Source organism: Oncorhynchus mykiss, chromosome 12 (assembly GCF_057628025.1).
Source record: "Oncorhynchus mykiss isolate SJ-2025 chromosome 12, ASM5762802v1, whole genome shotgun sequence".
NCBI classification, from domain to species: Eukaryota; Metazoa; Chordata; class Actinopteri; order Salmoniformes; family Salmonidae; genus Oncorhynchus; species Oncorhynchus mykiss.
Genome location: NC_143033.1, coordinates 72,239,856 through 72,265,778, shown reverse-complemented (window position 1 = coordinate 72,265,778; position 25,923 = coordinate 72,239,856). Strand labels below are relative to the sequence as shown.

The following is a 25,923-nucleotide window of genomic DNA, read 5'->3' as shown; positions in this document are numbered from 1 at the left end:
GACTGTTCTCTCTGCTACCGCATGGCAAGCGGTACCTGAGCGCCAAGTCTAGGTCCAAGAGGCTTCTAAACAGCTTCTACCCCCAAGCCATAAGACTCCTGAACATCTAATCAAATGGCTACACAGACTATTTGCAGTGCCCCCCCCCCCCCCCCCCCCCCTTTACGCTGCTGCTGCTACTCTCTGTTATTATCTATGCATAGTCACTTCATAACTCTACCTACATGTACATATTACCTCAATTACCTCGACTAACTGGTGCCCCCGCACATTGACTCTGTACCGGTACCCCCTGTATATAGCCTCGCTATTGTTATTTTACTGCTGCTCTTTAACTACTTGTTACTTTTATTTCTTATTCATATTTTTTAAACTGCATTGTTGGTTAGGGGCTTGTAAGTAAGCATTTCACTGTTCGGTGCACTGTATTCGGTGCATGTGACTAATACAATTTGATTTGATTTTGGATACCCCAGAACTCTTCTTAAGTACTACTTTAGAGTATTTTTACTTAGCTACTATACACCACTGGTATCATATGATTATACCCAGGTCAGGTGACAAGATTTGCTGGCACCCCCATACTGTCTATGAATGGCACATATCAACACAGGTGAGTCCAATGATGTATCTAATCCCTGGATTGCTGATGCCATAATTTGTATTTCCCAGAACGAGCCGTCCTTCATAGAAATGAATGGAAGTCTACAGTATTACAAATTACATGTATTTAAGTAACTTTTGTTGTAGTGGGGACAGTAAAATAGGTACTTTCTAAAAACAATAGTTAAAGGAAATTTGTTTTATTAAATTGTTTCAATTTTTATTTTTAGTTCACATCTGAGCGATCATTTAGTGTGTATTTATAAATCATTGAGTGAGTCACAACTACGTGACATTGCTTAATGCTGAGGCTCAAACCTGTTTAGGGACTTGTACCTTATGAAGCCTTATGCATCTATTTGCCTGCATCGAAAGTGTTGTTAAAATTAAGATTTCACAACCTGTCACATGAATGACTACATGAACCAGAATGCACCACAACAGTCAGCCAATAGTATCGCAGGTTCTGTTGAGGAGTTGAATGCACGCGGTGTTTCTTCACTTCCTGGTTTAAAGATGGCGGATGAGAATGAGACAGCACCGAAGCCGGAGAAAGAAGAGGAGGTAGAAGAAGACCATGGACATTGCAGTGATTGCGAAAATGAAGAGCATCACTTTGATGATGGGTAAGGGTGCAAACTTATTTTTGTAGCATTATAGAAAATGTGTCATGCTCTTACGCTCGTTTTAAAGATACGATGCAACCTAAGGTTGGGCATACCGATTCAACTAATCCCTCCCACTTTCTTTTGAACGATTGGCGATAACGGTTTACTAATTACCTGCTTTTCGCTCTGATTGGATCTAAATAGGGTATTTTCCTGTTGTGGGCGGGGTTTCAACCCATTCCTCCTTATGCTTTTATCGCGAGGCTTTGTTAACTACCTTTGGTCACTGTACAAGAAATTGAACCCATTATTATGATAAATTAAATACAGTTATGCGGTGAAGACCAAAACAAATCAGATTGCAGTAAAATATTAAACTGGAACACCTGGCATTCGAATCGAGAACAGCGCCCAAATGTTAAATACCACGTCCTAACTCAAATGCGAAACTAATAACGTTAGCTAACTAGCCAGCTATGACTTTTTACGACGTTGACTTGTTAGCTAGCTGACTCCCGAACTTGTGACAGTGTCTGTCAAAAACAATCAACATATTATTTACTCTGATGCATCGTCTGTTTTCCTTTTTAGCACAGCAACACCAGCATGATGGGTGCTAATTTATTTAGTATATTTGGTTCATTTCTACCATGCGCTGCATGTTCTGTCCCCAGGAAATGTCACTTCTTATTTAGTGTAACATGTGGATTCCAAAAGCCATTAAATATATGGTCAGGTGTACTTTACCATAACGCACAAATATGGCTATTGAAAGGGAATGTTATGCTTTTTAAAAAACATTATTTATCAACTTCCATGAAATATAAGCCTGATAATATTTTAAATCTACATTATTTTATAGTCCTTGTTAAATTCTCTTATCAATAACGTTTTTTTCATGGTTATTGTATTTATTATTTAAGATGTTCTTTGTCCCTGATAGTTTGTTGTAATTCTCCATTTACGAAAACAATCCCTTTCTAAAATGACACCACATTCAGGAAGTTGCATAATTTCTTTGGTGGGAAAACGGTGGTGCAGAGGTACAACAATATAAACACACATTTTTGTTATCTATTTTTCCATGTTTCATGTTGTTAGTCTGTTTGGCCCACTCATACATTTCTACCCTGTTAGGCTAAATTATAGAGAAAATTAACCACATTTCATATGTTTGATAGAGAAGTTAAAATCCTGTTCAAGTGATCACTATTATGCTACCTCATTCTTGCTCACTCACAGAGCTACCCAGTTAGGTTCCACCCTGTTAGTTGGAAAATGACAAAAAAAAACATAAGTGCCATAGTTTGAGCTCTAAAGCGCCCTTATTTTGCCAGGAGAAAATGAAAGTCACTGCTCAACATTCCTTCTGTAAATTGCAGGGTTGGCCTAACCATATAGTGACATGTAGCTAGCTTGCTATTTGTTTAGCTGGGATGCAACCATTGTTAAAACTCTCTTGCTTGCATTGAAGCTATATTTGTTCTTTCAACAACAACCTATTTAAACTCGGTGTGGATTACAGTCCTTGTGTGGCTTGACGATGTCAGCGTGTATGCGAGCATCTGGAACCCTGCTAGGTAGATAAATAAGTTAGCTATCAAATCAAATATTCATGTTAACGTTAGTTAGCTAAATGAAACGAATGGTTCTGGATGGTAGTTAGGCTCGACTGCTAGAATGGAAGCCTGTCGAATAAGCCATTGAATGCCATTGAATGCTTGGTCGTCTATTGTTCCCTCATACACACGTACACACAGACACGCATAGCCACACATACTCCCCCTGGGGGTCATGTGATTCACCATCTGTCCTGGTGTTACAAATACAGGCCATTCCCTAGCCTACTCCCCTCTTGGACGCTAATGGGATTATCCCCTGTTCTTGTAAGTATACTGCTGTCTCCCTGTCCTGCCCAGGAAATGGGCCTTGGGGTGGGGGTGGGGGGCTCTTCTAGAGTCATTGATGATCAGGGGATGGAGGAATAACTCCAACCAATTTAAACTAGCTTAGGGATGAACTGTAAGTTATGTGTATTTGAGACAAAAGGTGTTTGTTGCCAACCTATCTTAAAAAAAACTGGGTATTCTAGGATGGTAGTGAAGAGGACTGAAACAGTTGTGGCATTCTCCTGGCCTATGGAAAGTCTTATAGTTACATGTTTTTTTTTTGTTGTCCTATGGTAGTGACAAGGTCCAGGGAGATGACAGTGGCGCCAAGAAGAAGAAAAACAAAAAGAAGAAGAAGAAGTCTGGGGCAAATAAAGAACCTGCAGAGGAGGATCCGCTAGGCAAGGTAGATGTATGTACATGTGTGTAGGCCACATGAGTGAGTGTTGGGGCAAATGGTTTTGCTTTGTGTTTGTGTCCCTCTGTTTGTTCCTTTTGCGAGAGTAGTGCTAGAAAGACCGACATTGACTTATTGTTCTGTAACTTTTGAAAACTGCCTCTACAAAACTGCATGGAGATTAGTGGGTGTGTTTGTCTGTGCAGACGTTGTTTTGCATTTGGCAATTTATTTCCTTTTCAACCCTACATTAGTCTTTCTCTCTCTCTACACAGGTGAACTCGCTGCCTGCTGATAAGCTGCAGGAGATCCAAAAGGCAATTGAACTTTTCTCTGTAGGCCAGGGCCCTGCCAAAACCATGGAGGAGGCAAGCCGACGCAGCTACCAGTTCTGGGACACACAGCCCGTCCCCAAGCTAGGTATGACATTTGGCAGGGGTACAGAAATGTCTCCACAACCTCACTGTAGTGACTAGTAGGGATTAACACGGGTAACCGGGATCCCGGGACTGTACCGGGACCACTCTTCACATTTCCTGAAAAGCAAGAAATTACATCATTTTCCCCCAATGTCGCACTAATGCAATTCCACAAAATACACATGGTCCACAAAATACACATGTGCAGTAGCAGATTGTCAAAAATAAAATAGCACAATATCCAAGCAGGTTGTCTCATGGAAGCCTTGAACCTAGCGTATTTACTTCACAAAGTCGCCATAAATTCAAAGTTCATGCATACTTGACACTGCCGGACTGCAGACGAGACCGGAATGCAGTTTAGATTTCTTATCAGAACTGAAAATTTGATTCTGGTCTGACCAAAGCTCGGTGAGCTGAAAACCTGAGCCCTGGTCCGACATCACAGAAATGAATCGGAATCATAAAACACAGGACGAGATGTTAAAACTGTCCATTGTGCCAATAGATGGTATGCACTCACATGAGATTTGCAGTGATGTTGACAGAGTGGCATGGGAGGTTTATTTCTTAGACTGGGTTAAGATGTCAATTTTGGGACACATCCTCAGTAGTGTGCCTTCGAATCAGTGGGTGTTTCGGCCTTTAATCACTAAACACCCTCTTCAAAGGTGACCAGCTAAATGGTGATCAAGCCTTAGCTTGTATCCCATGCCCCATTAAGATTTCCCACGGGACTATGCAAGGCAGGGTCGTCCTCTTCCCTGAGCCAGCCCAACAGCTGACCGCATACCTCATATGCCCTCCTCAAGTTGGAGGGATCTGAATTGGGTTCTCAGGTGGGGGTGGGGGGTCATGAAGTTATAGCCCAGCAAGGGTCCTTCCGTTTGATCCAGATCCACTGGCTGCCTCTTTCAGCTGCTTGAGAAACTGCTCTGACGGTCTGCTGCAGAGCCTGTCCATGGATTCCAAGTTCTTTCAGCAACCTGATGGTGGAAGAAGCCACGAATCCTCTGCATCCCACTTCAACTGGCCAGACTTTTGCATTCCAGCCACGCTGAGTTGCGTCTGGCGAAAGCGGGCGAAAGCGGAGTAAAAAGAGACCAGGAAACAGCCATCGGGCCTAGAAAAAGTGCAGAGCGAGAACACACCATGTGCTGAATTAGTTGAGGAACATAATAACTCTTTGTATTAATGGAGGGCCTGTTTCGCAATTCAAAATAACGTAATTGGCGATCAAAGTCCCATACACACTCGCCCTTGTTAGATAACCTATGTCCTTGACAATTTTGTCTGTCATCCCATCTGGTTGTGCCTGTCTTGACTGCATCAATTTGATTTCAATGTTAGCCAGCTCATTTTTAGCTAGCTACAGTGCATTTGGAAAGTATTCAAACCTCTTGGCTTTTTCCACATGTTATGTTACAGGCTTATTTTAAAATTGATTAAATCGTTTTTTTCCCTCATCAATCTACATACAATTATCCATAACGACAAAGCAAAAACTGTTTTTTAGAAATGTAAATATCACATTTACGTAAGTATTCAGACGCTTTACTTAGTACTTTGTTGATGCACCTTTGGCAGCGTTTACAGCCTCCAGGCTTCTTGGGTATGACACTACAATCTTGGCACATTCTTCTCTGCAGATCCTCCCAAGCTCAGTCATTTTTGCAATTTGTTCCAGTCATTGGCAGCTGAGAACTGGAAGGAAAGGCGGCCAAAGGAGGTGTTGGCTTTGGGGATGATCAGTGAAATATACCTGCTGGAGCGTGTGCTACGGGTGGGTGTTGCTATGGTGACCAGTGTGCTGAGATAAGGCGGGGCTTTACCTAGCAAAGACTTATAGATGACCTGGAGCCAGTGGGTTTGGCAACGAATATGTAGCGAGGGCCAGCCAACGAGAGCATACTGGTCGCAGTGGTGGGTAGTATATGGAGCTTTGGTGACAAAATGGATGGCACTGTGATAGACTGCATCCAATTTGCTGAATACTGTGTTGGAGGCTATTTTGTAAATTACATCGCCGAAGTCAAGGATGGATAGGATAGTCAGTTTTATGAGGGTATGTTTGGCAGCATGAGCGAAGGAGGCTTTGTTGTGAAGTAGGAAGCTGATTCTAGATTTAATTTTGGATTGTAGATGCTTGATGTGAGTCTGGAAGGAGAGTTTACAGTTTAACCAGACACCAAGGTATTTGTAGTTGTCACCATATTCTAAGTCAGAACCGTCCAGAGTAGTGATGCTAGTCGGGCGGCCGGGTGCGGGCAGCAATCAGTTGAGGAGCATGCATTTCGTTTTACTTGCATTTAAGAGCAGTTGGAGGCCATGAAGAAGAGTTGTAGCATTGAAGCTCGCCTGGAGGGTTGTTAACGCAGTGTCCAAAGAAGGGCCAGAAGTATACAGAATGGTGTCGTCTGCGTAGAGGTGGATCAGAGAATCACCAGCAGCAAGAGCAACATCATTGATGTATACAGAGAAGAGAGTTTGCCTGAGATTTGAACCCTGTGGCACCCCTGTAGACTGCCAGAAGTTTGGACAACAGGCCCTCTGATTTAACACACTGAACTCTGTCTGAGAAGTAATTGGTGAACCAGGCGAGGTCGTCATTTGAGAGACCAAGGCTATTGAGTCTGCCGATAAGAATGCGGTGTTTGACAGAGTCAAAAGCCTTGGCCAGGTCAATGAAGAATGCTGCACAGTTTAGAACCTTGAGCGTGGTTGAGGTGCACCCATGACCAGCTTGGAAACCAGATTGCATGGTGGAGAAGTTACGTTGGGGTTTGAAATGGTCTGTGATTCCATTTAAGAATGATGGAGGCCACTGTGTTCTTGGGGACCTTTAATGCTGCAGACATATTTTGGTACCCTTCCCCAGATCTGTGCCTCGACACAATCCTGTCTCAGAGCTCTACAAACAATTCCTTCTAACTCATGGCTTGGTTTTTGCTCTGAAGTGCACTGTCAACTGTGGGACCTTATATAGACAGGTGTGTGCCTTTCCAAATTGTGTCCAATCAATTGAATTTACCACAGGTGGACTCCAAACGATGGAGGCTTATGGTAGAGAAATTAACATTAATTTCTCTGGCAACAGCTCTGGTGGACATTCCTGCAGTCAGCATGCCAATTGCACACTCCCTAAAAACTTGAGACATCTGTGGCGTTGTGTAACAAAACTGCACATTTTAGTGGCCTTTTATTGTCCCCAGCACAAGGTGCACCTGTGTAATGATCATGCTGTTTAATCAGCTTCTTGATATGCCACACCTGTCAGGTGGAAGGATTATCTTGACAAAGGAGAAATGCTCACCAACAGGGATATAAACATGTTTGTGCATAACATTTGAGAGAGAGAGAAGCTTTTTGTGCATATGAAACAATTCTGGGATCTTTTTTATTTCAGCTCATGAAACATTTGACCTAGACTTTGCATGTTTATATTTTTGTTCAGTGTAGATGAATTACATTGTTAAAATAGGCCAATGATTGTATTTGTTTCTTCTAAAAAGCGGTAGTGACCTGAAGAGATTTGATATGAGTAGTCCAATTGGGCACTCTGTTTTTGGACTAAACCTCCTATAATGGCTCCCGAGTGGCGCAGCGTTCTAAGGCATTACATCTCAGTGCTAGAGGCGTCACTACAGACCCTGGTTCAATCCCATGGTAGGGTTTGGCCGGGGTAGGCCGTCATTGTAAAATAAGAATTTGTTCTTAACTGACTTGCCTAGTTAAAGGTTAAATAAGATGTATGCTTTGTATCTTTACATTGATTATGCAGATTACTAATATCCTCTTACATTGCGTTTTGTTGTTTACCTTAGGGGAGATGGTGACATCACATGGTTCCATCGAGCCTGACAAAGACAACATCCGGGAGGAGCCCTACAGCCTTCCTCCAGGCTTCACGTGGGACGCCTTGGACCTGGGCAACGCCGCTGTGGTGAGCAGGCTCCTCTACAACCCCTCCACCCCAGAGTGTCCCAAAACAATATAGTGATAGCAATCAAAATACTTCACTTGTGGTTATTCCAACAGCTGACCCCACTTTACCCTACTCAATTTAACCCTAGACCTTTTTCCCATGGCTCAGTCTGTTACTCTTCCTCCTCTTAGCTGAAGGAGCTGTACACTCTGCTCAATGAGAACTACGTGGAGGATGATGACAACATGTTCCGCTTCGACTACTCCCCAGAGTTCCTGCTCTGGTAACCCTTTATTACTTAGCTACGTCACCTTTGTTACATAAATGAGACTAGACAGCTATTTTATGTTTTATCTTTTAAAGGCAGGTTTTTTTTTTCTGACCAGGAAAACCTGGCCCTCAGGTTTTCTTTCATAGTTGGGAACTGACCTGTAATTGTAATGTCTCTCTACCTCAGGGCTCTGCGCCCCCCCGGCTGGCTGCCCCAGTGGCACTGTGGGGTGAGGGTAAACTCCAACCAGAAGCTGGTGGGCTTCATCAGTGCCATCCCTGCCAACATCCGCATCTATGACCAGTCAGTGAATATGCATCATGCTCCCATACACTGTAGTATTTTAATATAGCTAACAATCGGGATATAATATTCATTTGCTCCTTGACTATATCATTTCTTGTGTTCATTTGCTGTAAGAAGGCAGACATTAAGAGGCCTTAGTCACTTTAGACTGTTTTTGTCATTTAGAGATAAGAAGATGGTGGAGATCAACTTCCTGTGCGTCCACAAGAAGCTGCGCTCCAAGCGGGTAGCGCCAGTCCTGATCCGAGAGATCACCAGACGGGTCAACCTGAAGGGCATCTTCCAGGCTGTCTACACCGCTGGTGTGGTACTGCCCAAACCTGTGGGCACCTGCAGGTGGGTCACTGAGAGACACACCAACCACACCAGACAGATACCCATCCAACCAAATTCATATGCTCTTAAACACAAAAACAAAGTGATTATAAAATCTGTTATCTGTATAGGTACTGGCATCGCTCTCTGAACCCACGCAAGCTGATCGAGGTGAAGTTCTCTCACCTGAGCCGGAACATGACTATGCAACGCACCATGAAGCTGTACCGTCTGAATGAGGTGAGTCCGTGAGCAAAGCGCCATTAGGAGGCTATCCTCTGCACAACGCCTGACTGCTCAGCCATCACCTGATGCCTCTATTTGAAATGTCTATTGTGCTGACTAACTCTCCATTGAAAATTATTGCCATGACCTTCCATCTCCTTCTCTCCAGTCCCCAAAGACGTCTGGCTTGCGGCCGATGACCAGGAAGGATGTCCCGGCCGTGCATCGCCTGCTCCTGGAGTACCTGAGCCAGTTCCACCTGGCCCCTGTCATGAGCCCCGAGGAGGTGGAGCACTGGCTGCTGCCCCAGGAGAGCATCATCGACACCTACCTGGTCGTAGTCAGTACCATTGATAAAACGTACACTACCGTAGACACCCATAACATTACAACACCTTACACGCTTAGTATATATGGTATACACTAAGTAGACCATTACACACAACCATATATGGACAGCTACCCAGATACCCTCTACTCTTCTATCTCTTGACAACATTGTTCACATTATGTCAGTGCTCTGGAAATGCATTTCACACACATCTAAAATAGAGTGAATGTAAAGTTGGAGGATGTGTGTCTTCTCTCTGTGGCAGTCCTCTGGAGGCAAGGTGACGGACTTCCTGAGCTTCTACACGCTCCCCTCTACTATCATGAACCATCCAGTGCACCGCAGCCTCAAGGCAGCCTACTCCTTCTACAACGTGCACACCACCACCACCCTGCTGGACCTGATGTCTGACGCACTCATTCTGGCCAAGTCGGTGAGTTGGTCCTCTTCAGGAGGCTGGGGATCGGCGGTCAAATGGGAGTTGGATTTGGGTACCAGGTCAAATATTTACTGTGTAAACTGAGTATACCAAACATTAGGAATCCTCCTAATATTGAGTTGCACCCCCACTTATTTGCTCTCAGAACAGCCTCAATTTGTCAGGCTATGGTCTGTACAAGGTGTCAAGTGTTCCACAGGGATGCTGTCCCACGTTGACTCCAATACTTCCCACAGTTGTGTCAAGTTGGCTTGATGTCCTTTGAGTGGTGGACCGTGCTTGATACACACAGGAAAATGTTGTGTGAAAAATCCAGCAGCATTGCAGTTCTTGACACAAACTGCTGTGCCTGTTACGTACTACCAAACCTGTTCAAAGGCACTTAAATATTTTGTCTTGCCCATTCACCCTCTGAATGGCACACATATCTTAGTTGTCTCCTCCCATTGATCTACACTGATTTGAAGTGGATTTAACAAGGGACATCAATAAGGGATCATAGCTTTCACCTGGATTCACCTGGTCAGTCTGTCATGGAAAGAGCAGCTATTCTTAATTTTCTGTATACTCAGATAACGATGAATTATACACAACTCAATCCCTCTCCCCTATCTCTCTGTATCCCTCTCTTTCATCCCTATCGTCAATATCCAGAAAGGGTTTGACGTTTTCAATGCACTGGACCTGATGGAGAATAAGACTTTCCTTGAGAAGCTCAAGTTTGGCATCGGAGATGGGAATCTACAGTATTATCTGTACAATTGGAAGTGTCCTAGCATGGGATCAGAGAAGGTGCGTCATGGTTCATATTTACTGATAGTTCAGTCAGTTCCTAGAGAGATGACTATTTTTCACATTGATATAAATTATCCATGGTAATATGATGATATTGAAACAGTGTTTTGTGTTCCCTAGACTGTACTGTAAACCAATGGATATTTAGATCATGCCTATGGAGATATCCACCACTAAGAGCTAAATAGTTATTTTTTCTAGTACAAACGGAGGAAGTGTGATGAGAGAGGGAGGGAACCATTGAGTTGATTATCTTGCTATCACAGTTAAGCCAGGCAGAGAAGTATACAGGCCTCACAGAACGCATCGTGTGTTTTCTCATTTTAGCTTCTGGTGCAACTATCATAAGCTTCCTTTTTCTGTGGTTCACAGGTTGGCTTAGTACTACAGTGACATCCTCCACCCCCCCACTGAGCGTCACAGTTAGGCCAGGAGACCACAAAACGCACTGACCACCTGACAGATGGACCGATGGACTTCCTGCTTCAGGAAAGAGAACCCACCGCCCATTTTTACTTATTGACCTTTGACCTGCACTACTGCTGCCAGGCAGGGAGTCGGGGGAGTTGGTCCTTCTCCACGCTCTCTCTCTCTCTCTCCCTCCCATCACATGGACCTTAAGCCATTTTAGTTACCATCCCAACTGAAGTCTGTCATGATTGTACTAGATATCTTATACACACACTGCACAATTCGCCAAATAACACACACGTGTAACTACACAACATACATGTACAGTAAGACCGACATGACAGGAAAATTATACTAACACATACTGACCCAGGGGTGGGCAACTCCAGTCCTCCGGGGCCTGATTGGTGCCACATTTTGTCTTCATCCCTAGCAAACACAGCTGATTTAATTAAATTGCATTCTAAACTGAAAATCGTGATTATTGGAGTCAGGTGTGTTAGCTGTGGCTGGGGCAAAACTGGAACACCAAGCAGGCCCTCGACTGGAATTGCCCACCCCTGCACTAGACGCTAACATTTTATATTCATTCATGTGTGCAATGCGCTTTTTCAAAACAAATCTCTCATCATCCCCGAAGTACAGTGTTGGAGAATAAAAAATCAAAACAATCAAAAACATTTAAAAAGGAAGAAGAACTAAAAAAAAAAAAAAAAAGATAAGGTAATTAATATCCAAAGTGGACACAAGACAAGGGCTTCTGTCAATGTTTTTCTTCTTTTGCTATTGAAGCTTGAAACTGCAGATTTACTATCAACCCCTCCATTTTCTTCACTGTACGCGTTCTAGACTTGACTCTGTACACAGCTGACCGAGGGGTAAATGAGGGGTTTTATCCTTCATCTTTTATATATATATATATATATATATATATATATATATATATATATATATATATATATATATTTTGTCCCATCTTTACTAACTGTCATGACCCATTCAGAAGCCCTGTTCAGAAGAAAATACAACGATGACCGTTTAAACGGAACAGCTTTCAACAAGAACTTAACAAAGTGGAGTAGTTCGGACTGTTATTTTTAAAGTTCTTTTTTTAAAAGCTGCGGCCGGGAGAGCAGTTATTTGGAGTAGGGAAATGGTTGGGTGGGGGCTGCTGAGACGGGGCACGGAAGGGACTGGATACTGTTTGTGGGTAGAACACCTCTGAAATTGAGAATTGAAACTGTCAAGGATTTGGGGACCTGGGCCGGGGAGGGGGCTGGGTAACACCCCAAGTAAACCTATTTGTTTTTATGTAGAGTGTTGGATGGGATGCAAACCGAAATGAATAACGGGTCTCATGGTTTTATGATGCAGGAAAACAAATGTGAAGATGCAGGGGAATTTTTGTGCAAAATAAAATATAGAAGTTGCTGTGAGGTTTTGTAATGGTTGATCTCAGGTGATTTCTATCCTTTCGTTTATCATGAAGATATTCACTGACTTACTTCTGCCTTACCAATCACCTCTTCGGCTTAAGAGGTGTGACTCCAAAATCGGTCCAAATAATTCATTTGGATTCTGTGCTGCCCTGTTCTAAGCCAATTGTAATTTTCCTAAGTCCCTCTTTGTGGCATCTGACCACATGACTGAACAGTAGTCCAGGTGCAACAAAACTAGGGCCTGCAGGACTTGCCGTGTTGATAGTGGTGTTAAGAAGGCAGAGCAACACTTTAATATGGACAGCCTTCTCCCCATCTTAGCTACTGTTGTATCAATATGTTTTGACCAATCCAGGGTTACTCCAAGCCTTTGATGACCAATGAGGAGCAACAGGGAGGTGAAGGCCCCCAGCAGCTTCTACACCAGGGGTATTCAACTCTTCCCCTACGAGGTTCGGTTTTCTGTTCAACCTGGAGCGGAGACTTTGAAGCAACACAAAACCTAGGCACAGATACATGCATATACATACACATAGATTTAGTACTGTAGATATGTGGTAGTGGTGGAGTAGGGGCCTGAGGGCACACAGTGTGTTGTGAATGTATTGTAATATTTTTAAATTGTATGAACTGTCTTAATTTTGCTGGACCCCAGGAAGAGTCTGGCAGCAGCTAATGGGTATCCATAATACATATGAATAATTAAGTGCACCACAGGTCTAAATCAGTCCCTGATTAGAGGGCAAACAATTAAAAAATGCAGTGGAACTGGCTTCGAAGTCCAGAGTCGGGTTCGACACCTTCTCTGAGTGTAGTGTCCTGTGGTAAGGAAATATTTTTGTCTTTAAACCTCTTCAGCTCTTGAGCATACTATTGTTTTCCAAGGATTTTCTTGCAGAGAGGGTTGGCAGCATCGGTTGCTCTTCACTTCACAGGATTGGTCTCACTGATTCATGGAGAGGGTACGTGGATCTGGGTGGGTCACACTCCCTTAGATTAAGGGCTTACGATCGGTTAATCACTATCTATAATAGCTTATGCTTGACTATTACAGAAAACCATTTGGCCAGAGCCATACATTTCAAATAAATATATGTATCTGAGTTTGCAATAAAAGGCTGACTGTTCAATCTTGTTATTTTACGTTTTTTCCGGTGGCTGGGGGAGCTCTTCAAGGTTGTGGCTGTATCCTCCAGATGACTGTCTGAAACAACCTACAGGGAGAGGGCTGTCTTCCACTGGCAGATTTGTCCTGCCTCTGCTGAAAAGAGCATATGCAAAATTATAAGTTTTTACTAATAGTGTTGTGGGAGTCTTGAAGAACTGGAAGGAAAGTCGGCCAAAGTAGGAATTGGCTTTGGGGGTGACCAGTGAAATATACCTGTTGGAGTGCGTGCTATGGGTGGGTGCTATGGTGACCAGTGAGCTGAGATAAGGCGGGGCTTTACCTAGCAAAGACTTATAGATGACCTGGAACCAGTGGGTTTGGCGATGAATATGAAGCGAGGGCCAGTCAACGAGAGCGTACAGGTCGTAATGGTGGGTAGTATATGGGCCTTTGGTGACAAAATGGATGGCACTGTGATAGAGTGCATCCTATTTGCTGAGTACAGTGTTGGAGGCTGTTTTGTAAATGACATCGCCAAAGTCAAGGATCGGTAGGATGGGGGTATGTTTGGCAGCATGAGTGAAGGATTCTTTGTTGTGAAATAGGACGCTGATTCTAGATTTAATTTTGGATTGGAGATGCTTGATGTGAGTCTGGAAGGAGAGTTTAGTCTAACCAGACACATAGAACATGTGGACAACTACAAATGCCTAAGTCAGAACTGTCCAGAGTAGTGATGCTGGACGGCGGGCAGGTGCGAGCAGAGATCGGTTGAAGAACATGCATTTAGTTTTACTTGCATTTAAGAGCAGTTGCAGTCCACGGAAGGAGAGTTGTATGGCATTGAAGCTCGTCTGGAGGTTTGTTAATACAGTGTCCAAAGAAGGGCCAGAAGTATACAGAATGGTGTCGTCTGCGTAGAGGTGGATCAGAGAATCACCAGCAGCAAGAGCGACATCATTGATGTATACAGAGGAAAGAGTCTCCCCGAGAATTGAACCCTGTGCCACCCCCATAGAGACTGCCAGAGGTCTGGACAACACGCCCTCCGATTTGACACACTGAACTCTGAGAAGTAGTTGGTGAACCAGGCGAGGCAGTCATTTGAGAGACCAAGGCTGTTGAGTCTGCGGATAAGACTGTGGTGATTGACAGAGTCGAAAGCCTTGGCCAGATCGATGAATACAGCTGCACAGTATTGTCTTATCGATGGCGGTTATGATATCGTTTAGGACCATGAGCGTGGCTGAGGTGCACCCATGACCAGCTCGAAAACCAGATTGCATAGCGGAGAAGGTACGGTGGGATTCGAAATTAACGGTGATCTGTTTTGTTAACTTGGCTTTAGAAAGGCAGGGTAGGATAGATACAGGTCTGTAACAATGGGTCTCAGGTCTCTGCATTCAAATTGACATAACATGCAATTGTTTTTGTTATCCCTAGGTTATGCCTGCCCATACCATAACCCCACTGCCACCACGTTGAAATCCGCAAACCGCTTGCCCACACAACGACATGCACGTGGTCTGTGGTTTGACTCAGTTGGCCTTACTTCCAGGTTCTCTAAAATGACATTGGAGGCAGCTTAGGATAGAGAAATTAACATTCAAGCCTCTGCCAACAGATCTGGTGGACATTATTGCAGCCAGCATGCCAATTGCATGTTCTCTCATATTGAGACATCTGTGGCATTGTGTTGTGTGTTAAAACCACACATTTTAGAGTGGCCTTTTATTGTCCCCCAGCACAAGGTGCACCTGTGTAATGATCATGATGTTTAATCAGCTTCTTGATATGCCACACCTGTCAAGTGGATGGATTATCTTGGCAAAGGAAAATACTAACAGGGATGTAAACAAATTTGAGCACAACATTTGAGAGAAATAAGCATTTTGTGCAGATGGAAAATTATTTCAGCTCATGGGACCAACACTTTACATGTGGCGTTCATATTTTTGTTCAGTGTATTTTGTCAGCTCTTTCAACACTGTCAGGGGGCTGGTCAGAGCTATTACATTTTTATATTTATCCATTAAAAGCAAAGGGGTTGAGTCTCTGGGGAAACAATTATCTTTATGACATTTCCTCTCTGCGGTGTGTAGGCAAATGTTATGTGTAATTGGCACCATTACTGCCGAATAATTACAGTCAAATCTCTGTACACTGACTGGCCTCACATCGTTCTCTTTTTTTGACGCTTGCGGTCTCTTGCTGATGACGTTTTATTTAGGGGACGACAGTTAGCTAGATTCAATAGCTAGCTACAACGTTTCAAAATGTATATATTCATGTTTTACGCATTGTAGCTTTGGTTTAAAGTCCCAATCCCGTGTAGACTTCAAGTATTGTTTCGATCATTTGCAGTGAAATGTTGGTGACGTTAACTAATTTAATTAATCGAATCATTTACAGAGATAGCTTGTAGGAAATGATTAGCTAGCGAGCTTGTTTTGTTGCTAGCAAGAGTAATGGGAGCAACAATGGGAAAAGGGGATACCTAGCCAGTTGCACAACAATGTATTCAACCGATATGTGTCTTCAGCATAATTTGGTAGTAATGTAACTAGTTAGTGATCCAGTATCTACTAGCTATGTTGACATTGTTTTTTGAGTTGCCAAGATAGCTGTAGTTTTAGGGTAATTAGCTAATATGATTGTTCTTAGTAAAATTCATATCACTCAGTGTGTTTCTCTGGTTGACGCTCCAAGCGAGAGATGCTTCGAGATGTTGTGGTCATATCAATTATCAGAGAGGAAGAAATTAAACAATAACTTACACTAGAAAATCTTTGACAATACCCAGTTTTGGTGTTTTTTAATAGACTAGCTACATACAATCCCATAGAGCTCTAACCTGTGGTTGGTGTCTAAAGTCACCGAGACAACCAGGTAGAGCTGTGCCAAAATGGATGTCCAGTTGTCCATCAGCTTCCTGAGGGACAGACTGGGCGGGACCATTGACGAGGCAGTGCGTACAGCAGTGGAGTCTGTGCTGTGTGAGACTGTGCGTCTGTTAACCGGGCTCCAAGGGGACCAGCAGCATGGACTTTCCTCAGTGACCCAGAGGGACCAGGACACCCTGGGACTGAAGCAGAGGTTTGAGGCCCCCAGCGGGGGTGACTGGAGGGTGCAGGCTGGGTCTTCGGGGGCATTCTGTAACACAGGACCGAGGGTTAGTGGTGGGCGCTGCAACACTAAGAATCCAATGGGTCAGACCACTTGCTCAACCTCCCAAGCATCACAAAGGACCACCGTGGAGCCCCATCCCCAGGAGGTGGTGGAGGACTGTGCTGGACTGCCTGACCCGTTTGACCTTGTGTCGGCTGGGCCAGTGATGGTGGACTATGAGGAGGGTCAGGGCATGGGGATCCCAGAGGAGTGGGAACTGATGAACAGAGTGTACAAGACGGAGCACAATGAAGACATGGCCCTTATTGATGGGGGCGGTACCACTCAATGTAAGTCCTGACTCAATGTAGTGAAATATAGTTGTGATGTAGTTTCACAGAGAAAAGGCAGCTTTAGTGAGAGCCTATCTTGATGTCTTGACTTGCAGTATTTTCATGTAGCCTCGCAAGCTGCCTGATATCGCAAGCTTACATGAATGGTATAACCGTACAGCGAACCATTCATGTAAGCTCGCGAGGTCTGGCCTCTGCAAATGTTCAGTTGCAGATGACCACAGGCTGCATGAAGGAGACCAGAGGACTGTGGCTGTGCCCCTGGAGGGAGAGATGGCTGCCAAGCCCCAGGACGCATTGCACCCCTGCTTCAGCCCAGCCAACATCAAAACAGAGCGACCTGAGATAGAGAGATGCTGCATGGCTGAGGAGGCCCTTGCTCTGCCTCTGGCTCATCCTGCCAATGTGAGTAAAGCACATCTACTCAGTCCTCAAACGCCGACCTCGCAATCTCATAAACAATATAAGGCACTAAATGTTCACTGACATAATGTGCGCCTCAGTCCTTATCCAAACCTGTCATTCTCAGAGTGGTGTGGAGGCCGGTGAGTTTGGGCAGGAGCAGGTGGAGGCTGGTCCACAGGACTTTGTAGGTCGCCTGCGCCTGTGGCTGGAGCAGCTGTGTCCTGAGGTGGTCCGGGAGTACGAGAAGGAGGGCTGTCTGTGTGAGCTGTCCCGCAGGAAGCTTATCAAGTTCTCTGTGTCCTTCATCGTGGAGGAGTTTGGATTGTGAGGAGCTGATTGTATGTGTATTTGGGCTGAGAAGGGACGTGACTGAGAGAGCAGAGATTTTGCTCTTCTATTTAGACTCAATGTTTTGTGAGTGTTTCTGACGTTTAATCTCCTGTCCTCTGCAGCTACCCTACCTCTGCTCAGAAGACCATGCTGGCAGAGCACATAGTGGAGCTCTTCCCAGGACTCAGGCTCTGTGCACCCTCTGCTGGCATCAACGGCATAGTGAGCTAGTAAATTGATTAGTAGAGTAAGATTCACATAATTCTCAGTTACTGAGTAGATGACTGTCCTATCATTTTTTTCTCCCTGTGTAGGAACACTTGTACGACCCTTTGTCCCGTACGGGTTACATTGAGACGCGCCTGCGCAACTCTCGACGCACCCTTGAAGACCACAAGAAGAAGTATGTGCTGAAGAGGCGTCGGCCAGAGCCAGGCTTGGCGGACCCTCCTGTACCTAGATTGGGGTCTGGGCTCCTGGAGAGACAGTCCAGTGAGGAGACCCAGAGGTGGATGGAGCTGATGAAGAGAACCAGGCCCCTGACCAGGAACCTGCCTGCCATCCACAGTGCTATGGACCTCACATTCAACGCACGCAGGAGGTGGATCAGCAACACACGGCCTAGTATGAGGGCTGTGTTGGCCGAGTACCCACGTTTTCTTGACGTTCCCACCACGGTGAGTCCAGTCTTCATGGAAAAAACTACGGATGCTCACAAGACTAGAAAGGCCACAGATAAACTTGTATTAGGGTCATTCCATGTCATTTTAGCCAGATATGACACCCACCATCTCAAATTGATATTGAAATTGTTTCTGAAGTTAGAAACAGATAAGATCAGCATTCCTGCAACATTATTTTGATGAAATATAATTCAATTTCTGAGAAAGTAAGCTAATTGATTACACCCAAAATTGCCTTTTTTTTTGATTTATAGGATTCATATAATATTCCAATATTCCATTCTAACAATGAGGTAAGATACTGTATGAGGAATCAAAGAAGTGGTCAAAAGCCACCCACTGACCCCCACACACACACACACACACACACACACACACACACACACACGCCCAACAGAGTATACCGTATCAGTTCTCTATGTCTGACGAGTAGTATGGAGCTGCGGCCCAGAGAATTGTTTCTTCATCCTATGTAATCTGACCCCCCCCCCCTCACATCGTACATACCGATATTACCAGATTTGACCACTGGAGGGTGCTGTTCATTTTATTAGACGATAACCCCCCCTTCAATGTTAATGGGATAGTTCACCCAAATTACAAAATTACACATTGGTTTCATTACCCTGTAAGCAGTCTATAGACAAGGTATGACATCAGCCAATTGTTTGGTTTTGTTTACCTGGCAAATGTTTAAAATGCTAACTTTTCAGCGTCGGTGGCACAAATCCAATGCAAGTCAGTGGTACCTAATTTGAGCATTTTTGCGTTTCCTATCCAAATCATCTACAGGTAACTGCCAAAATAAAGGAAATACCAACTTAAAGTGTCCTAATAGGGTGACCAGAACAGCTTCAATGCTCCTTGGCATAGATTCTGGAACTCTATTGAAGGTATGCGACACCATTCTTCCATGAGAAATTCCATAATTTTTTAAAACCTTTATTTAACTAGGCAAGTCAGTTAAGAACAAATTCTTATTTTCAATGACAGCATAGGAACAGTGGGTTAACTGCCTTGTCCAGGAGCAAAACAACAGATTGTTACCTTGTCAGCTCGGAGATTCGATCTTGCAACCTTTCGGTTACTAGTCCAACGCTCTAACCACTTGGCTACCTGCCATCCCAAATGGTGGTGGAAAACGCTGTCTCAGGTGCCGCTCCAGAATCTCCCATAAGTGTTCAATTGGGTTGAGATCTGGTGACTGCCATGGCATATGGTTTACATCGTTTTCATGCTCATCAAACCATTCGTGCCCTGTGGATGGGGGCATTGTCATCCTATGGGGGCTTATCCATGGTGGCCAAAATAATGGCCTGCCCAGCATTTTTATTTTTTACAGTGCCTTGCGAAAGTATTCGGCCCCCTTGAACTTTGCGACCTTTTGCCACATTTCAGGCTTCAAACATAAAGATATAAAACTGTATTTTTTTGTGAAGAATCAACAACAAGTGGGACACAATCATGAAGTGGAACGACATTTATTGGATATTTCAAACTTTTTTAACAAATCAACAACTGAAAAATTGGGCGTGCAAAATTATTCAGCCCCCTTAAGTTAATACTTTGTAACGCCACCTTTTGCTGCGATTACAGCTGTAAGTCGCTTGGGGTATGTCTCTATCAGTTTTGCACATCGAGAGACTGAAATTTTTTCCCATTCCTCCTTGCAAAACAGCTCGAGCTCAGTGAGGTTGGATGGAGAGCATTTGTGAACAGCAGTTTTCAGTTCTTTCCACAGATTCTCGATTGGATTCAGGTCTGGACTTTGACTTGGCCATTCTAACACCTGGATATGTTTATTTTTGAACCATTCCATTGTAGATTTTGCTTTATGTTTTGGATCATTGTCTTGTTGGAAGACAAATCTCCGTCCCAGTCTCAGGTCTTTTGCAGACTCCATCAGGTTTTCTTCCAGAATGGTCCTGTATTTGGCTCCATCCATCTTCCCATCAATTTTAACCATCTTCCCTGTCCCTGCTGAAGAAAAGCAGGCCCAAACCATGATGCTGCCACCACCATGTTTGACAGTGGGGATGGTGTGTTCAGCTGTGTTGCTTTTACGCCAATACATAACGTTTTGCATTGTTGCCAAAAAGTTCAATTTTGGTTTCATCTGACCAGAGCACCTTCTTCCACATGTTTGGTGTGTCTCCCAGGTGGCTTGTGGCAAACTTTAAACGACACTTTTTATGGATATCTTTAAGAAATGGCTTTCTTCTTGCCCCTCTTCCATAAAGGCCAGATTTGTGCAATATACGACTGATTGTTGTCCTATGGACAGAGTCTCCCACCTCAGCTGTAGATCTCTGCAGTTCATCCAGAGTGATCATGGGCCTCTTGGCTGCATCTCTGATCAGTCTTCTCCTTGTATGAGCTGAAAGTTTAGAGGGACGGCCAGGTCTTGGTAGATTTGCAGTGGTCTGATACTCCTTCCATTTCAATATTATCGCTTGCACAGTGCTCCTTGGGATGTTTAAAGCTTGGGAAATCTTTTTGTATCCAAATCCGGCTTTAAACTTCTTCACAACAGTATCTCGGACCTGCCTGGTGTGTTCCTTGTTCTTCATGATGCTCTCTGCGCTTTTAACGGACCTCTGAGACTATCACAGTGCAGGTGCATTTATACGGAGACTTGATTACACACAGGTGGATTGTATTTATCATCATTAGTCATTTAGGTCAGCATTGGATCATTCAGAGATCCTCACTGAACTTCTGGAGAGAGTTTGCTGCACTGAAAGTAAAGGGGCTGAATAATTTTGCACGCCCAATTTTTCAGTTTTTGATTTGTTAAAAAAGTTTGAAATATCCAATAAATGTCGTTCCACTTCATGATTGTGTCCCACTTGTTGATTCTTCACAAAAAAATACAGTTTTATATCTTTATGTTTGAAGCCTGAAATGTGGCAAAAGGTCGCAAAGTTCAAGGGGGCCGAATACTTTCGCAAGGCACTGTATATGACCCTAAACTTGATGGGATGTTTGTTGCTTTAACTCAAAAACCACACCTATGTGGAAGTACCTGCTTTCAATAGACTTTGTATCCCTCATTTACTCAAGTGCTTCCATTATTTTGACACTTACCGTTATAAGTAACATCATTGAGTTACACAATAAATGTTAAAATACTTTAGGCTGATTTTGAACATGAAATGCTAATATAGGTACCATTGACTTGAATTAGATTTTTGCCACAACGGCTTAAAAGTTAGCATTTGAAACAGTGGCCAACAACCAAAGCATGGGTTGCTGTCATACCTTGTCTGTTGACTGCTTACAGGGTAAGGATACCAATATAATTTTGTAATTTGGGAACAGTTCATTTAAACATTGAGTTTGGGGGGTGGGTGGCTTCAAAATGGTTTTAAAAACCTAATAGCAGGAACAGCACCATCTATTGGTCACCCTGGTACTATCAGTACATAGGATGGGATATAAACATAACTTCAATGACACATTTCTCTGAACAGGGGGATAGAAAACGTCACTAAATTCTCTGAGAACACAGATAGGATGAAGAAACAATACTCTGTTCCGCAGCTCCATACTACTTGACAAACACAGAGAACTGATACTATATACTAGTTGTTGGGGTGGGATTGTCGTGGTGGGTTCGTGTGTGGCTTTTGACTATTCCTTTGGATTCTTCATGTCTATTTATTGAATGTTATATGAATCCTACAAATTTCAAATGAACAATTTGGATGCGATCAATTACCTTCATTTCTCAGAGATCAAATTATATTTAAACAAAGTAATGTTGCAGGAATGATAATTGACTAAGTGTATTATTGGGATCTGAAGGTGTTTGTTTGTTCAGATTGACCTGGAGTTTGAGAGGATGTTCCCAGGTAAAGGCCACTCCTTCCTGGCCCAGTGGTCGTCGTTCGTGTTGCCCAGGCTGTACCAGATTGCAGAGTGTGAAAAACACCCGGACATCTCTGCACTTCTCCAACTGGCTGCCACACAGCAAGGAGGTCAGAGGTTAACTACACTGAACAAAAATATAAACGCAACATGTAAAGTGTTGGTCCCATGTTTGAGGAGCTGAAATATGAAATCCCAGAAATGTTCCATACGCAGTTTATATCTCTCAACTTGATGCACAAATTTGTTTACATCCCTGTTAGTGAGCATTTCTCCTTTGTCAAGATAATACATCCACCTGACACGTGTGGCATATCAAGAAGCTGATTAAACAGCATGATCATTACACAGGCACACCTTGTGCTGGGGACAAGAAAAGGCCACTTTAAAATGTGCAGTTTTGTCACACAACACAATGCCACAGATGTCTCAAGTTTTATTGGAGCCAAGCTGACTCCAGGAATGTCCACCAGAGCTTTCTCTACCATAAGCTGCTTCCAACGTCGTTTTAGAGAATTTGGCAGTACGTCCTATCGGCCTTACAACCACAGACCATGTCCAGGACCTCCACATTTTAAAAAAAAAATGTTTAACCAGTGGGATAATTTGGTTGGGGTGCTGAGGAGTATTTCTGTTTTATGTGGGGAAACGAATTATGTTTGGCTGGGTCTGGCTCCGCAGTGGGTGGGCCTGGCTGCCATCCATGGCTGCACCCCTGCCCAGTCATCAGAAATACATAGATTAGGGCCTAATACTGATTTCTTTATATGAACTGTAACTCAGTAAAATATTTGAAATTGTTACATGTTGCTTTTCTTTTTTTTCCACCAGAATACACGGAATAGACACTTTACGGTCAACCTCCTAATCAGCCATTGACAGACTGACTGAAAATGATCTGTATGATTTACTCAGTGGTTAGAGTAATAGGAGAGTAGATTGCTGTGGTTAATTTTTTTAACGTATTTGTTCCTCTCTGATTCCTCTGCAGACTCCTACACCATGACTATGCTGAAAGTCCTGATCTATGTACTACCACCAACAAACACCAGTAGAGCCTCCTTACCCTCCAGGAGCAGTGTCAGGCAGGCCATTCGGTATCTGGTGGACATTGTACCGGTGAGCAACACAGTATTTTTCTTCCTGGTCAGACTGAGCAGTAAACCCAGACATTTCCTCATTGCCATATAGATTAAGTTTGTGAACTAGTGGAATTTTAGAAGATACGGTAACAATGATGTTTTGAAGGAATGTAATTGAAGAATCCCCTTGAAAGACCTTTCCTCCTTTGTTCCTCTACAGATAGACACCATGGTGTCCTCCTTATTCTGTGACCTTACCTCCTTGGAGGGCCCAGAGTCTGTGTCCCACGCTCAGCCCTACATATTGAGCGTGGGGCCCCTGGAGGCCCCTGGCCGGCAGCTTTGCATCGTGTTCCCTGTTGATAGGATTGCAATCCCCCTGCCTCAGGAGGGCCTGAGCAATGCACTGGACAAGCTTTTCAAGCTTCTGCGTGTGTTTGAACTGGGGTACCCAGATCAGCTAGCCTCCCTGTATGGCTTCCTTGAGCACCTGTATGGGCTGGAGATGACCCCACAAGATAACCATGACTCCCCCAGTGGCAAGGGGTCAAAAGTGCTTGAACTTTTGTCACGGCTCCACATGCCCTCCTGACAGAAGGCATAGGTCTATACAAGAATTGAACTCGCCCCACAGACTTACCTTTTTATTTTTTAAATATTTTATTATAGCTGTCCTTTACAGAACACCTCCTTTACTATGTTCTGGATTTGCCCCAAAATTAAAGTATGTCAGACTGAACTGAGCAATGCTGATGGATCACTGGTGTTATACCTTCATTATACAGTACCAGTCAAAGGTTTGGACACACCTACTCATTCAAGGGTTTTTCTTTATTTTTTAATATTTTCTACATTGTAGAATAATAGTGAATACATCAAAACTATGAAATCATGTAGTAACCAAAAAAGTGTAAAACAAATACAAATATATTTTAGATTCTTCAAAGTAGCCACCCTTTTCCTTGACAGCTTTGCACACTCTTGGCATTCTCTCAACCAGCTTCATGAGGTAGCCACCTGGAATGCATTTCAATTAACATGTGTGCCTTGTTAATTTGTGGAATTTCTTTCCTTAATGCTTTTGAGACATTTCTTTCCTTAATGTATTTGAACCAATCAGTTGGGTTGTAGGGGTGGTATACAGAATATATACCTACTTGGTAAAATACCAAGTCCTTATTATGGCAAGAATAGCTCAAATAAGCAAAGAGTTAGCAAAGAGACAGTCCATCATTACTTTAAGAAATGAAGGTAGGTCAATCTGGAAAATTTCGAAAACTTTTAAAATTACTTCAAGTGCAGTCACAAAAACCATTAAGCGCTATGATGAAACTGGCTCTCATGAGGACCGTCACAGGAAAGGAAGAGTTACAGAGTTACCTCTGCTGCAGAGGATAAGTTCATTAGAGTTACCAGCCTCAGAAATTGCAGCCCAAATAAATGCTTCAGAGTTCAAGTAACAGACACATCTCAACATCAACTGTTCAGGGGAGACTGCGTGAATCAGGCCTTCATGGTCAAATTGATGCAAAGAAACCAGTACTAAAGGACACCAATAAGGAGAAGAGACTTGCTTGGGCCAAGAAACACGAGCAAAGGACATTAGACCGGTGGAATTCTGAGTCCGAAGTTGAGATTTTTCGTTCCAACCGCCGTGTCTTTGTGAGACGCAAAGTAGGTGAAAGGATGATCTCTGCATGTGTGGGGGTGCTTTGCTGGTGACACTGTCAGTGATTTATTTAGAATTCAAGGCACACTTAACCAGCATGGCTACCACAGCATTCTGCAGCGATACGCCATCCCATCTGGTTTGCGCTTTGTGGGACTATCATTTGTTTTTCAACAGGCACAACACACCTCCAGTGTTATTTGACCAAGAAGGGGAGTGATGTAGTGCTGCATCAGATGACCTGGCCTCCACAATCACCCGACCTCAATCCAATTGACATGGTTTGGGATGAATTTGACCAGAGTGAAGGAAAAGCAGCCAACAAGTGCTCAGCATATGTGGGAACTCCTTCAAGACTGTTAGAAAAGCTTTCCTCATGAAGCTGGTTGAAAGAATGCCAAGAGTGTGCAAAGGGTGGCTACTTTGAAGAATGTCAAATAAACAAATAGAAAAATATTGTAAAAATGTTTTTGGTTACTACATGATTGCATATGTGTTAGTCTTCACCATTATTCTACAATGTAGAAAATAGTAAAAAGAAAGTCAAACCCTTGAGTGAGTAGGTGTTTCCAAACATTTGACTGGTACTGTATATTCACTGAGCTTCTCATTGACAATGCAAATACTTGCATAAAACTAACATCTTGTATGAATTTTCTGTGGGGGGAAATGTTGTACTTTAGGATACCTTTTCAGTTTTTGCTCAATTGCTTTAGTATTTAACTTGCTCATGATACTGTTGTGGTTTGCTTTTTTTTTAAATAAAAAAAAGATTTGAATATGTGAAAAACTGGTGAGGTATGTAATGGTATCATTTTCTGTCCTGTCAACACATTTAAGTAATGCATGACTAAGTGATAGACTATACAAAGAGCATATGTTCAATCGGTGGCAGCAGTCTAATATGGCCTCGGTTGAACCTGCCTATGGGCCATCACTTCA

General features: G+C 43.4%; 2 protein-coding genes across 5 annotated transcripts; both read left to right on the top strand.

Moving 5' to 3' along the window:
• The first annotated feature begins 1,079 nt into the window (after window positions 1-1,079).
• Window positions 1,080-12,370, top strand: LOC110538138 (glycylpeptide N-tetradecanoyltransferase 1). 2 transcript variants are annotated; one of them, XM_021624763.3, is made up of 12 exons: window positions 1,080-1,229; window positions 3,398-3,506; window positions 3,773-3,917; window positions 7,741-7,859; window positions 8,033-8,124; window positions 8,299-8,415; window positions 8,584-8,754; window positions 8,865-8,973; window positions 9,128-9,298; window positions 9,555-9,722; window positions 10,383-10,520; window positions 10,896-12,370. In XM_021624763.3, exons 1-12 carry the CDS (start codon window positions 1,120-1,122, stop codon window positions 10,914-10,916), a joined length of 1,470 nt encoding a protein of 489 aa, XP_021480438.1. In that variant the 5' UTR covers window positions 1,080-1,119; the 3' UTR covers window positions 10,917-12,370. The 2 variants fall into 2 exon arrangements, with proteins under 2 accessions (XP_021480438.1, XP_021480436.1); XM_021624761.3 differs by having other exon boundaries at window positions 3,398-3,512.
• A 3,259-nt stretch (window positions 12,371-15,629) lies between these two features.
• LOC110538137 (uncharacterized) lies at window positions 15,630-25,771 on the top strand. Of its 3 annotated transcripts, none has more exons than XM_021624756.3 (8): window positions 15,630-16,939; window positions 17,151-17,347; window positions 17,472-17,671; window positions 17,800-17,899; window positions 17,992-18,354; window positions 22,184-22,340; window positions 23,222-23,349; window positions 23,533-25,771. In XM_021624756.3, exons 1-8 carry the CDS (start codon window positions 16,387-16,389, stop codon window positions 23,902-23,904), a joined length of 2,070 nt encoding a protein of 689 aa, XP_021480431.2. In that variant the 5' UTR covers window positions 15,630-16,386; the 3' UTR covers window positions 23,905-25,771. The 3 variants fall into 3 exon arrangements, 2 of the variants coding, with proteins under 2 accessions (XP_021480431.2, XP_090049333.1); XM_090193207.1 differs by having other exon boundaries at window positions 15,668-16,939; window positions 17,472-17,685; XR_016485234.1 differs by having other exon boundaries at window positions 15,692-16,939; window positions 22,168-22,340.
• Window positions 25,772-25,923: the final 152 nt, after the last annotated feature.